Source organism: Carcharhinus amblyrhynchos, chromosome 27 (assembly GCF_965287045.1).
Source record: "Carcharhinus amblyrhynchos chromosome 27, sCarAmb.v2.hapA, whole genome shotgun sequence".
In the NCBI taxonomy this organism is placed as follows: Eukaryota; Metazoa; Chordata; class Chondrichthyes; order Carcharhiniformes; family Carcharhinidae; genus Carcharhinus; species Carcharhinus amblyrhynchos.
The window spans coordinates 40177531-40190475 of record NC_137350.1 but is presented as its reverse complement, the minus strand read 5'-3'; the positions used below and the strand labels follow the sequence as shown (position 1 = coordinate 40190475).

The 12945-nt window shown below is 45.7% G+C and overlaps 1 protein-coding gene across 1 annotated transcript; it reads right to left on the bottom strand.

Annotated features, from left to right (window-relative positions):
* Positions 1 to 1770: 1770 nt before the first annotated feature.
* LOC145359127 (eukaryotic translation initiation factor 1b-like) lies at positions 1771 to 12508 on the bottom strand. Its single transcript, XM_080213527.1, has 4 exons — positions 12374 to 12508; positions 4662 to 4825; positions 2598 to 2699; positions 1771 to 2069 (listed from the first exon to the last, which is right to left on the bottom strand). Exons 1-4 carry the CDS (start codon positions 12402 to 12404, stop codon positions 2025 to 2027), a joined length of 342 nt encoding a protein of 113 aa, XP_080069653.1. The 5' UTR covers positions 12405 to 12508; the 3' UTR covers positions 1771 to 2024.
* Positions 12509 to 12945: the final 437 nt, after the last annotated feature.

Sequence of the window (12945 nt, the reverse complement as noted above, 5' to 3'; positions counted from 1 at the left end):
TGAGGGAGCTGGTGCTTTTCTCTTTAGAGTGGAGGAGGATGAGAGGCAACTTACAGGTTTATAAGATGAGGGGGATAGATAGAGTGGATGTGCAGAGACCATTTCCTCCAGTGGATGTAGCTGTTACTAGGGGGCATAACTATAAGGCCCATGGTGGGAGATGTAGGAGGGATATGAGGTAGATTCTTCACTCAGTGGTTCACTGCCTGTGATAGTGGAATCAGACTTTAGGAACTTTCAAGCGGTTATTGGATTTGCACATGGAGCACACTAGAATGATAGGGAGTGGGATAGCTTGATCTTGGGTTTAGACATAGCTCGGCACAACATTGAGGGCCGAAGGGCCTGTACTATGCTGTACTGTTCTATGTTTCTATAAATGATTGAGGAAAATGTAATGATTAGTAAGTTTGCAGACAGCACAAAGATTGGTGGTTTTGCAAATAGCAACGAGGATCATCAGAGGATATAGTAGGACAGATCAGTTGAAGGTTTGGGTGGAGAGGTGGCAGATGGAGTTTAACCCAGACAAACGTGAGGTAATGCATTTCAGAAGGTCTAATACAGATAAGAAATATACAGCAAGTGGCATAACCCTTAAAAGTATTGATAGGCAAAGGGATCTGGGTGTACAGGTACACAGATCACAAAGTGGCAATGCAGGTGGAGAAGGTAGTCAAGAATGCTTGCCTTCATCAGCCAGGGCACTGAGTTTAAAAATTGGCAAGTCATGTTGCAGCTTTGTAGAACCTTAGTTAGGCCACACTTGAAATATTGTTCAATTCAGGTCTCCAACTACCAGAAGGATGTGGAGGCTTTGGAAAGGGTACAGAAAAGATTTACTAGGATGTTGCCTGGTGTGGAGGGCATTAGCCATGAGAGGTTGGAGAAATTTGGTTTGTTCTCACTGGAGCGATGGAGGTTGAGAGGACACCTGAGAGAAGTCTACACGATTGAGAGGCTTGGACAGAGTGGATAGTCAGAAGCTTTTTCCCCAGGGTGGAAGAGTCAATTAATAGGGGGCACAGATTTAAGGTGCAAATGGCAAGACTTCAGGGAGATGTACGAGGCAAGTTTTTTTTTCAGTAAATAGTGGATGCCTGGAACTCGTTGCCGGGGGAGGTACTGGAAACAGGTACAAGAGTGACTTTGAAGGGGTGTCTTGACAAATACATGAATAGGATGGGAATAGAGGGGTATGGTTGCAGGAAGGGTAGGGGGTTTTAGTTCAGTCAGGCATCATGGTAGGTGCAAGTTTGGAGGGCCAATGAGCCTGTTCCTGTGCTGTAATTTTCTTTGTTCTGAAGGGTAACTAGGAAGGGGCAATAAATGCTGTCCTAGTTGGTGCTGCCCACATCTCATGAATGGGAAAAGACATGCTAGCTGGTCTGTTTGTCCCACCACAGAATCGATCAAAACAAAACACTGTATTCCGATCGCTTCTCCCCCAATTCAAAGCATCAAACATTAAACAGCAGCTTTTCAGAAAGAATCTAATCTGAAGCAACATTTTACAAAAGGAAAACTCAAATTGCTGATTGTGAATGATACATCTCTAAATTACTCATCCCTTTGCAAGTATATATTGTATTCAGTAGGGGTTTATTCAGAGGGCACAAGGTCCCGCAGACATAAGGATGCTCAGTAGCTATCTTGGTTTCTATACAACAGAAATCAGCAGATTTAAAACATTTCCTCAGTCATGTGACAAGACTTTAAATAAAGATTTGACGATTGATCATCTGCAAGGAGACCTGAGTGCATCAGAGCAAGTTTCTCAAGTGGGGTTTATTATACATTATACAAAAGAGGTACAAAGAGTTCTAACGTGCTTTTAAAAGCAAGCACAAACATTACAAACTAGGATAAAAGTTAACTGAGATCTTGCTGCAGGAGCCATAAGATTGTGAACTGCTCATTATTGTGCAAGTTAGATGCCAATATACAGGCTTCCCACGATCAAAGAGTACAGTCCATAAGTCAGAGCCTATCATTATCTAGCAGTGGTGCAGAGGAACTGTCAATTAGAACCCATGGACCTTGAGCTGCTCTTCCTTAACGATGCCAACCTGCAAAACAAATGAGACAGTAAGCATGAACTCTGACCTCAGAACCATGGATTCAGAGACACTAAGCTTCAGGTAATACACGTACAGCTAATGGAGCCGATTGACACAGCTAGCAATCTTGGACACCTATAAGGAGTACTCATGATTGTCACTACTTACGCTGGACTGGTGGTAGGCCAGTATCCCAGTCTCAAGATGCTGCTGCCTTCTGAGGTTGTGTGGCCCTGAGCGCAAACATTAGTTTCATTAGGTAAACTGGATGGGAATGTACTGTGTCAGGAAGTGACTCAATGGGTTTATGTGAATATTAAGCTAACTATCCAATTTCTCAGCAACCAAATATCACTTAAACCAACCAAGCCACTCTCTGAAAAGTAATCTCAAATCACTATGACCCAGTATTTTAATTTTGTAAATTCTTGAGGGTCAGGGGTCAAACTGAAGGTGTACAGAAAACCTCTTCCCACCCCATGAACTCAAGTCAAATTAATATCTCCCATTATATCTGACTCAGACACCAAGACTTACCTCAACCAGGAACTTGCAGATGTTCTTGCGTTGGTCCCCCTGAAGTTGGATTACCTCACCGTATTCAGGATGTTCAATCACAGTACCATTGCAGGCAAATTGCTGCAGGAAAAATTGATGTATTTACAAATTAAACTGAGTAATAACTCTCCCCTTATGAGAAATGATTCAAGTGAACCGTCAGCTGCAATGTTAAGTACAAGCTCAGTGACCTATCAACAAGATATGTCGCAGGTTGATAAGCATTCCACAAAAACAAAAGGTTGACATCAGGATTGAGGTGGTACTGGAATGGTGGGCAGAAAGTAAGCAAGCTGCTGGCAACAGGAACCTCAGGCAAGACACCCAGGAGGGGAGATTTTAATTCATTCATGGGACATGGGCATTGCTAGTTGGCCACATTGCCCATTCCTAGTTGCCCTTAACTGCAGCCTACATATTCTGTGGTTTGACCCACAATGCCATTAGGGAGGGAACTCCAGGATTTTGACCCGGTGACTTAAGGAACAGTAACATTTCCAAGCCAGGATGGTGGGTGGCTTAGAGGGAACTTGCAGGTGGTGGTGTTCCCATGTATCTGCTGCTCTTGTCCTTCTAGAAAGTAGTCAAGAGTTTGGAAGGTGCTAAGGATTTTTGGTGAATTGCTGCAGTGTATCTTGTAGATAGTACACACTGCTACCACTGAGTGTCACTGGTGGTGGAAACAGATGTTGTGCCAAATGAGCTGCTTTGTTCTGGATGGTGTCAAGCTTCTTGAGTGTTGTTGGAACTGCACCCACCCAGGCAAAAAGGGAGTATTCAATCACATTCCTGACTTGTGCCTTGTAGATGGTGGAAAGGCTTTGGGCAGTCAGGTAGTGAGTTACTCGCAGTATTCCTAGCCTCTGACTGGCCCTTGTAGCCAATGTTTATGTGGTGAATCCAGTTGAGTTTCTGGTAACGGTAACCCCAAGATTGCTGACAGTGTAAGATTCACTAATGGTAACACCATTAAATGTGGTTAGAGTATCTCTTATTGGTGATGGTCATTGCCTGGCATTTATGTGGCACAAATGTTACTTGTCAGCCCAAGCCTGGAAATTGCTCAGATTCAAGTCATCATGAATGGTGCTGACATTGTCATAAGGTCAGAAGTGGCAGAGGTCATTGTTGAAGCAGTTGAAGCTAGTGGACCCAGGACACTACCCTGAGGGGTTCCTTCTGATGGCCTGGACCTGTTGTGAGCTTCACAACCACATTCCTATGTACCAGGTATGACACCAACCAGCAGAGTGTTGCTTGATAGTGCTGTCGATGATCCCTTCCATCACTTTACTGATGATCGAGACTGGTTGAGCAACAATTGGTTGCATTGGCTTTGTCCTGCTTTGTGTACAGGACGTAGCTGGATAATTTTCCACATTGCCAGATAGATACCAGTGTTATAACTGTACTGGAAAAGCTTGGCTAGGAGAGTGGCAAGTTCTGGAGCACAAGTCTTCAGTATTATTGCCAGAATGTTATAAGGGCCCATTGCCTAAGCAGTACCCAATGTCTTCAACCATTTTTTGATATCACGTGGAGTGAATCGAATTGGCTGGCGGCTGGCATCTAAGATGCTGGGGGCTGGAGGAGGCCAAGATGAATCATCCACTTGGTATTTCTGGCTGGAGATTGCTGCGAATGGTTCAGCCTTATTATCTGTTACACTGATGTGCTGGGCTCCTCCATCAGAGGATGGGGATATTTGTGGAGCCTCCTCCGCTAGTGAGTTGTTTAATTGTCCACTATTCACAACTGGATGTGGAAGAACTGCAGGGCTTGGGTCTGATACGTTGGTTGTGGGATCACTTAGCTCTGTCTATCATTTGCTGCTCATGCTGTTTGGTAGCTTCACCAGGTTGACACCTCATTTTTAGGTATGCCTGGTGCTGCTCCCAGCATCTCTCCTGCACCATTCACTGATCAATTTCAGAAAACAAGTGAACAAACATGTTTATCATGTTCTGATGTGTTGAAGTGATTGTACATCCGTTCACAAGCAGCCCACTGGAGTCACTGCCAGTTAGCTTGCAGCACCCTTACCTTTTTGAAGTGTTTGACGAGTTTCTTTTTGTCATACTCATCAGCAATTCCCTGGACAGTAGTGAGGGTTTTCCTGCCGTTCCTTTGCTGAATCCTTATGTGTATATAGTCTTCAGTCCCAGACGGGAGCAGGTCATCACCCTTGAGTGCATCAGCAAAGGGATCTGCAACAAAGAAGGAGAGATTATCCAGAAAGGTAATTCAGGTGAAATCCTCAAAGTTATGGGTTCAAGTCAAGCACAAGAATCATTAAATCCCTACAGTGCAGGAGGAGGTCATTCAGCCCATCAAGTCTGCACTGATTCAGGGCATCTTACCCAGGCCCCCTCTCCCACCTGCATCTAACCTACATAGACACTAGGCTACACTGCACTGTGCCAATCAGCACCCAAGCTACACTGTACCATCAGAGGTGCCACCTTTCAATGGGCTCATCTGTTTTTGGTTAACGTTCATCCCCAATCTGACTGATCATATTGCTGCTAAGCAACCATGCAAATTAGCTGCCACATCACACCCAAAAAGAACAATTCATTGATTGTCAAGAACATGGAGATGTCCTGCGATCAAAATGTTCTTTAAAGACATGTGAAAAAGCCACCCCAATTTCACACAAGCAAAATGCAAATCCAGAACTCCAACAATGGAGAAATGCAAGATGGAAAGCTGTGTGGAGGTTAAGGTGAACAATATACTTTTCTTTCATGAGGCAGACCACATTATGGAATGAGAATTAGCAAAAGAAAAAATTCAAGGACAGTCAGATTGACAAACTATAGATATTACAATACATTCTTACAAAAACTGGCTTCATGAACAGATCAGAGAGTTATAATAAAGGTCTGAACACGTGGGGCATAAGGAACTATTTTAATTTTCCTTGTCAAGACGAAACTGATTAAAACTAAAGTAATAGAAATGTCTTTGGAATACATTTGACTGAAGGACAGAAGCAAATGTTAGCAGGGCGAGACGCCCTTAGAGGATTCCGAGGGGCTCACTGCTTGGACAGAAAGTGAATGAGGAAGAAACTTTGCCTCCTGCCACTTATTGGCCTTTACAATGGAGGCACCAAGCTTCAAAGCAAGCTAGAAATATTAACAAGGTTGAACTTCAGGAACAGGATAAATGTGGCTTATGTGCATGGTTAGAGGAAATGACTGCAAGGCAAGATAGACGGTTAGAATTTATACCAGACATCAGGACACCAGAGTGCTTAAATAGTAACAGTGAAAATACAGTGACTCATGTTCCTGGGGAGGGGGAATATCTACATTTTCGAACAATGTATCAGTAAGCAATTAAAACACTGCAGAAAGTGGGAAAAACAATCCAGCTGACAGTGACAATACATCAGGACAGCAACAGTTAGATTTTCCATTACTTCCTTGCTGTGAATCTAATGATTGTACGCGGCTGTGACCATTACAAGGATTACAGTTAAATTGAGGCTTTGCCCACAGGTCAACTCTGGTGCAACAGTTTGGGAAAAAATATAACTACACAGAACTTGGCTATTTACAGTACACAACAGACTCAATTTCTGTAATTTGCTGACTATACAAAGCTCAGTGGGGGTGCAAGTTGAAGACACAGTGATAAGATTGAGGTTATTGCAATAATTTTTCTTTAAAAAAGGCACAAATAGAGAAGGCTGCTATAATTGTACAGAGCTTAAATCAGGCCAATTGCAGCTTTGGCCTCTATAGCTGAAGGTAGAATATACTTGCCTGATCTGGAGAGGGTTGGCCTATGATGACAAGCCAACTATATTGGACTCTATATTCCCTGCCATTTAGAACAGAGGTTAGCACTGCTGCATCACACACCACAGACCAGAGTTTGATTCCTAGCTTGGATCACTGTCTGTGGAGTTTGCACTTTCTCCCCATGTCTGCATGGATTTCCTCCCAGTCTGAAGATGTGCTGGTTATGGTGCATTGACCCAAACAGGCACTGAACTGTGGCGGCTAGGGACTAGGGGAATTTCACAGTAATTTCATTGCAGTGTTAATGTAAACCTTACTTGTGACTAATAAGTAAACTTTAAAAAAGATTGTTTTAAAATATGATTTTGAAGGGGCCTGACAGGGTAGATTCAGGAGTCAAACAGTCTTAGGATAAGAGGCTGATTAAAGAAACTTCGCATCTCAGCCCCAAGAGTTTTGATTTTGATTTATCATATACGTACTGGGATACAAAGAAAAGTATTGTTTCTTATTGAATGGCGGGGCAGGCTCGAAGGACTAGTTGGCCTACTCCTGCTCCTATTTCTTATGTTCTTATGACAATCATACCAGAGTACATAGAGGAGAAGGAAAGGAGGGGGTGCAGAATGTAGTATTGTAGTCAGAGCTTGGGTGTACAGAAAGAACAAGTCTGATGGCAGCACAGAAGAAGCTGTTTCTGGTAGCAGAGTGGTTAGCACTGCTGCTTCACAGCTCCAGGGTCCTGGGTTCGATTCCCAGCTCAGGTCACTGTGTGGAGTTTGCACATTCTAGAACATAAGAACATAAGAAATAGGAGCAGGAGTAGGCCATCTAGCCCCTCGAGCCTGCCCCACCATTCAATAAGATCATGGCTGATCTGTCGTGGCTCAGTTCCACATTCCCGCCCTCTCCCCATAACCCTTAATCCCCTCTCTTATCAAGAGCCCATCAACCCGCTTCTTAAAAATATTTAGCGAGGCAGCCTCCACCACTTCAACGGGCAGAGAATTCCAGAGATTCACCACCCTTTGAGTGAAGAAGTTCCTCCTCAACTCCGTTCTAAACTGCCTCCCCTTTATCTTGAGGCTGTGCCCCCTAGTCCTACTGTCTTTTTTGAACGGGAAGAGTCTCTCCACCTCTATCCTATCCATCCCATTCATCATCTTATACGTCTCAATGAGATCTCCCCTCATTCTTCTAAACTCTAACAAGTACAAGCCTAGTTTATTCAGCCTCTCCTCATAGCTCAACCCCCTCAACTCCAGTATCAGCCTAGTAAACCTCCTCTGCACTCCCTCCAAGGCCAAAATATCCTTGCACAGGTGCGGCGCCCAAAACTGCACACAGTACTCCAGCTGCGGCCTCACCAATGCCCTATACAGCTGCAGCAAGACCTCCCTACTTTTATATTCAATCCCCCTCGCTATGAAGGCCAGCATCCCATTCGCCTTCTTGACCACCTGCTGCACCTGCAAGCTGGGTTTTTGCGACTCATGCACAAGGACCCCGAGGTCCCTCTGCACTGTCGCCTGCTGCAGTTTTTCGCCACGTAAGTAATAGTCCTTCCTACCAAAGTGGACCACCTCACACTTGCCAACATTAAATTCCATTTGCCATTTCCTGGCCCATTCGCCCAGCCTATCTAGATCCTTCTGCAGACTCTCCACACCCTCCGCACAATTTGCCTTTCGCCCAATCTTGGTGTCATCAGCAAATTTCAACACCCTACACTCGGTTCCCTCCTCCAGATCATCTATATAAATGGTAAATAGCTGAGGCCCCAGCACCGACCCCTGGGGCACCCCACTAGTCACCAACCGCCAATCCGAATAGCACCCATTGACCCCCACTCTGTCTCCTATTTGACAACCAATCCTCTATCCACGCTAACACCCTACCCCCAACTCCATGTCCCCTGACCTTCTGCAATAACCTCTTGTGAGGTACCTTGTCAAACGCCTTCTGAAAATCAAGAAAGACCACATCCACCGGCTCTCCTCTATCCACTGCCCTAGACACATCCTCATAGAACTCCAGTAAATTTGTCAGACACGACTTCCCTTTAATGAAACTGTGTTGCGTCTGCCCTATCAAGCAATTCTCCTCGTATCTGTGTGGGTTTCCTCCTGGTACTCCAGTTTCCTCCCACAGTCCAAAGATACGCAGGTTAGGTTGATTGGCCATGGTAAGAAATTGCCCCTTAGTGTCTAGGGATGTGTGGGTTAGAGGGATTAGTGAGTATAATGTGTAGGGATATGGGGGTAGGATTGTGTTCTGTGCAGACTTGATGGGCCAAAGGGCCTCTTTCTGCACTGTAGGATTCTATGAGTCGGTTGGTAGGTAACCACAGACTTGTATCTTTTTCCTAATGGAAAAAGGCGGGAGAGAGAATGTCCAGGGTGTGTGGGGTCCTTAATTATGCTGGCTGCTTTGCCGAAGTATAAACAGAGTCAATGGATGGGAGGCTGGTTTGCGTGATGGATTGGTCTACATTCATGATCTTTTGTAGTTTCTTGCTGTTTTGGGCAGAGCAGGAGCCATATCAAGCTGTGATACAACCAGAAATAATGCTGTCTGTGGTGCATCTATAAAAGTTGGCAAGAGTTGTAGCTGACATGCCAAAGGATGTGGATGCCTCGAGTATATTCACAGAGATGGATGCCAGAGCCAAGGAAATCAGGGGATATGGGCAGGAAGATGTTGAGACAGTAATTCTGAGGCACTGAACAGTCAACGCCAGCTTCTAATCTGTTTTCTATTTGTAGGTTTAGAGGTTAATTCTTCACTCATGTCCAGATTATTATCCATTCATGGCACGTGGACATTGCTGCAACAGTACAAGGTACTGGCAAGACCACATTCGGAGTACTGAGAGCAGATTTGGTCTCTTTAAAAGGGAAGATATTTCATTGGAGGAAGTTCAGAGAATTATTATATGATGAAAAGATAAAAAGATTCAGACTCTGGACTCTAGAATGAAAGGTGAGCTTGTTGAAACATAAGTAGAGGATGTGTGTAGGATGGGAGGACAGTCTCAGAATAAAGGGGCAGAAATGTAAGATGCAAAGGAATTTCTGAGGGTTGAGTCTTTGGAACTCCATGCCAGAGTGCTGTGGGCACTGGTCATTGTGTACGTAGATAGATAAATATTTGATCAGTAAAGGAATGAGGATTACAGGAAAAAGGCAGGAAAGTGGACTGAAGAACATTAGATCAGCCATGATCTTATTCAATCAATGGGCAAAAACTTGGAGCTGAATATTATTTAAATGGAGAAAGACTGCAGAAAGCTGCAGTGCACAGGGATTTAGGGATTCGTGCATAAAGCACAAAAAGCTAGCATGAATGTTGAACTATAGGTAATAGAAAAGGCAAATAGCTCCGTGAAAGTGGAGTCACAGGCAGACAGAGTGGTGAAGACATTCAGCATGCTTGGTTTCATTAGTCAGAACCGTGAATACAGGAGTCGGGGTGTCTTGTTGAAGTTGTACACAATATTGGTAAGGCCACACTTGGAATACTGAGAGCAATTCTGGTCACCCTATCATAGAAAGGATATTATTAAACTAGAAAGAGTGCAGAAAAGATTTACTAGGATGCTACCGGAACTTGATGGATTGAGTTATAAGGAGAGGCTGGATAGACTGGGACTTCTTTCTCTGGAGCGTAGGAGGCTGAGGGATGATCTTACAGAGATCTAATAAAATAGTGAGGGGCACAGATCAGCTAGATAGTCAACATCTTTTCCCAAAGGTAGATGAGTCTAAAAGTAGAAGGCATATGTTTAAGCTGGGGCGGGCGGGCGGGGGGGGGGAGAGGGGGGGTGAGATACAAAAGTGTCCAGAAGGGCAATGTTTTCACAGAGTGATGAGTGTCTGGAACAAGCTGCCAGAGGTAACAGCAGAAGCGGTTACAATTTTGTCTTTTAAAAAGCATTTTGATAGTTACATGGGTATGATGGGTATAGCAGGATATGAGCCAAATGCAGGCAATTGGGATTAGTTTAGGAGTTTTAAAAAAGGGCAGCATGGACAAGTGGGGCCAAAAGGCCTGCTACTATGCTGTAAACCTGATTCTTTTATTTGAGCGGGGGATGGAGTTTAAAAATAGGGAAGTCTTTCTAAAACAAGCCAATAATTAGAACTGAATCTGAACCTGTTCCCCTTATCTAGAGAAAAGAAATACTGGCATTGGAGACAGTCTGAAGACAGTTCACTCAGTTGATCACAGGAATGGAGGGATTTTGTTGTGAGGGGTTGAGCCCATACTCATTGGAACTCAGAAGAATAAGCACTTTACTGAAACATAGGATTCTCAGGGGGTTTAAGAGTGGATGCTGAAAAGATATTTCCCTTTGTGGGAGAGTCTAGGAAGAGAGGACATTATTCAGAGTCAGGGGTCACCCATTTAAAATCGATTAGGAGATATTTCTTTTCTCAGGGTAGTGAATCTAAATTCCTTACTGCAGAGGGCTGGAAAGGCAGGGTGGCTGTGTGTGTCCAAGGCTGAGATAGACAGATTTTTAATCAGCAAGGGAACCAAGGGTTATGGGGATAAGGCTGGAAAGTGGAGCTGAGGATTATCCCATCAGTCATGATCTCATTAGACGGCCTACTTGCAGTGACCTGGATTCTTCACATCTGAGCCCAAATTAAACAAACATTGTGTTTCTAATGACACTTAAAAAAAACAGCAGTTTAAACCCAGAGACTAAAGATAAATCATTCCTCATTTTGATTTTAAAGGAACTAACTGGACCAATTAGCTTCCTCCATATCTGAAGATAAGGCAGCTTATTCAAAGCAATAAGCTTTAAGCTCCAACCAAGGAACAGGTTGGATAAGTCAAACATAAGAGTTTAAAAACAGGCTTAAGCTTGCTTGTAAAAGCAAAGAAATTCAGTCAGAAAATTCATTTAGAAATTTGTTTATATAGCAAGATAGATAAGATTTAAAATTCCAGTACAAGTCAATCAGCAGTTAGAAAAAAAGTTCAAACAGGAACTCCCCAAACTAGAGGCTTTTCACCACATTTATAGCATAAGCGTTATTAAGCAGATGATCTGTCAGAGATTAAAGAGTGAAGAGGGTGAAGCCAGAGCAATTTGAAAGCAATTTTTAAAAAAGGCATGACTGATATGCATTGATTTCCAATTGAAGAACAGGAGGATCAGATATACCATTAAACAAAACCTCCAACATTTATCACAGCAACTAGGAACAGAGTTATTACAACAGGGACAGAAGAATTGCACTTTCCCAATATTTATCAGAAGGATATTTCTGCTCACCTGAAGCAGCCAAGAAGCTTTCTGCAAAAACTTCAGTAACCAAAATACATTTTCCCAATAGCCAACACTCTCCACCCCAAGGAGGTACCTTGCACTTGAATGGGTGGCACAGTGGGTTAGCATTGCTGCCTCACAGCATCAGGGACCCAGGTTCAATTCCCAGCTTGGATCACTGTCTGCAGAGTCTGCATGTTCTCCCCATGTCTGCACGGGTTTCCACCAGGTGCTCCAGTTTCCTCCCACTGTCCAAAAGCCATGTTGGTTAGGGTGCATTGGCTGTGCCAAATTCTCCCTCAATGTAACCTGAACGCTGGAATGTGGCAACTAGCAGATTTTCCCAGTAACTTCACTGCAGTGTTAATGTAAGCCTAGTTGTGACACTAATAGGGTTTAGGCTGTAATGTCAGAGCAGCAACCCCCAGACCCCGGCCCCCAGCCGGCAGGCCCTGCCCTGGGATGGAGAGAAGCCGGAGAGGGAGCTCAGCCCCGGGGGTACAAGAGGGGCTAGTATCGACTGGGTGGGCCGAAAGGGCCCAGCCCGCCCCCCAGCAGCGGGGCTCCCATTGGGCAGCCGGGCCCGGGGGTACTGAGGCCAAGCCCGAGCGTCACCTAGCAACCGGCCCGACCCCGCGACCCCCAGGCCGCCCGCAGCTCCGGGCCTCCGGCTCACTCCCAGCCCGCAGCTCCGGGCCGCACTGGGCCCCGGTCCTTACCGAAGCAGTGCAGGTTCTGGCAGGCGGACATGCGACAGCGGGGGGTTTGCGGTAGCGTCTGCGGACAGGGCGGCGGCTCCAGCGCGGATCACCCCGCCACCCCGGGCCCGCCTTATATACCCGGGGCGGGGCCTGCTGCCTGCGTCACAGCGCGCTGACATCACCCGCCGTGTGACGCAGGAGGGCGGGACTCAGCCAGGGGCGGGGCCGGAGAGGAACAGAGCTCACAGCATGGGGCGGGGCCAGAGATGGGCGGGGCCTCCCAGCCGCGGGGAGGGACCAGTGGGAGCAGCGGATGGGCCAGGAGATTGGGCAGGGGCAGCGGGGGTGGGGCCCCGAGGAGGGGCTCAGGGGCGGGGCTAAGGAGGATGGGGGTGGGGCCAAGGCAAAGACCCTCATTGCTGGCACCCATGCCCTGGACACCACTGACCACTCTGACCGTCTCCGGCCCGACGGGCAGCGTGGCAAACATGCAGCCAGAGTGAAACAACACGGTCCCAGGGGTACTGAGGCTAAGCCCACTCCCCGGAGCCAGGACCCCCTCCCTGAACCCACTTACTCCTGGCAAATGT

Bases quoted from the DNA above. Each gene is read 5' to 3' on its own strand.
- LOC145359127 (XM_080213527.1), bottom strand. From the start codon at position 12,404: ATGTCCGCCTGCCAGAACCTGCACTGCTTCG. The intron at 4,826-12,373 runs GTAAGGACCGGG...TCTTTGTTGCAG, and splicing joins CCAGAACCTGCACTGCTTCG to ATCCCTTTGCTGATGCACTC. The intron at 2,700-4,661 runs GTAAGGGTGCTG...TTTTTCCTGCAG, and splicing joins TCGTCAAACACTTCAAAAAG to CAATTTGCCTGCAATGGTAC.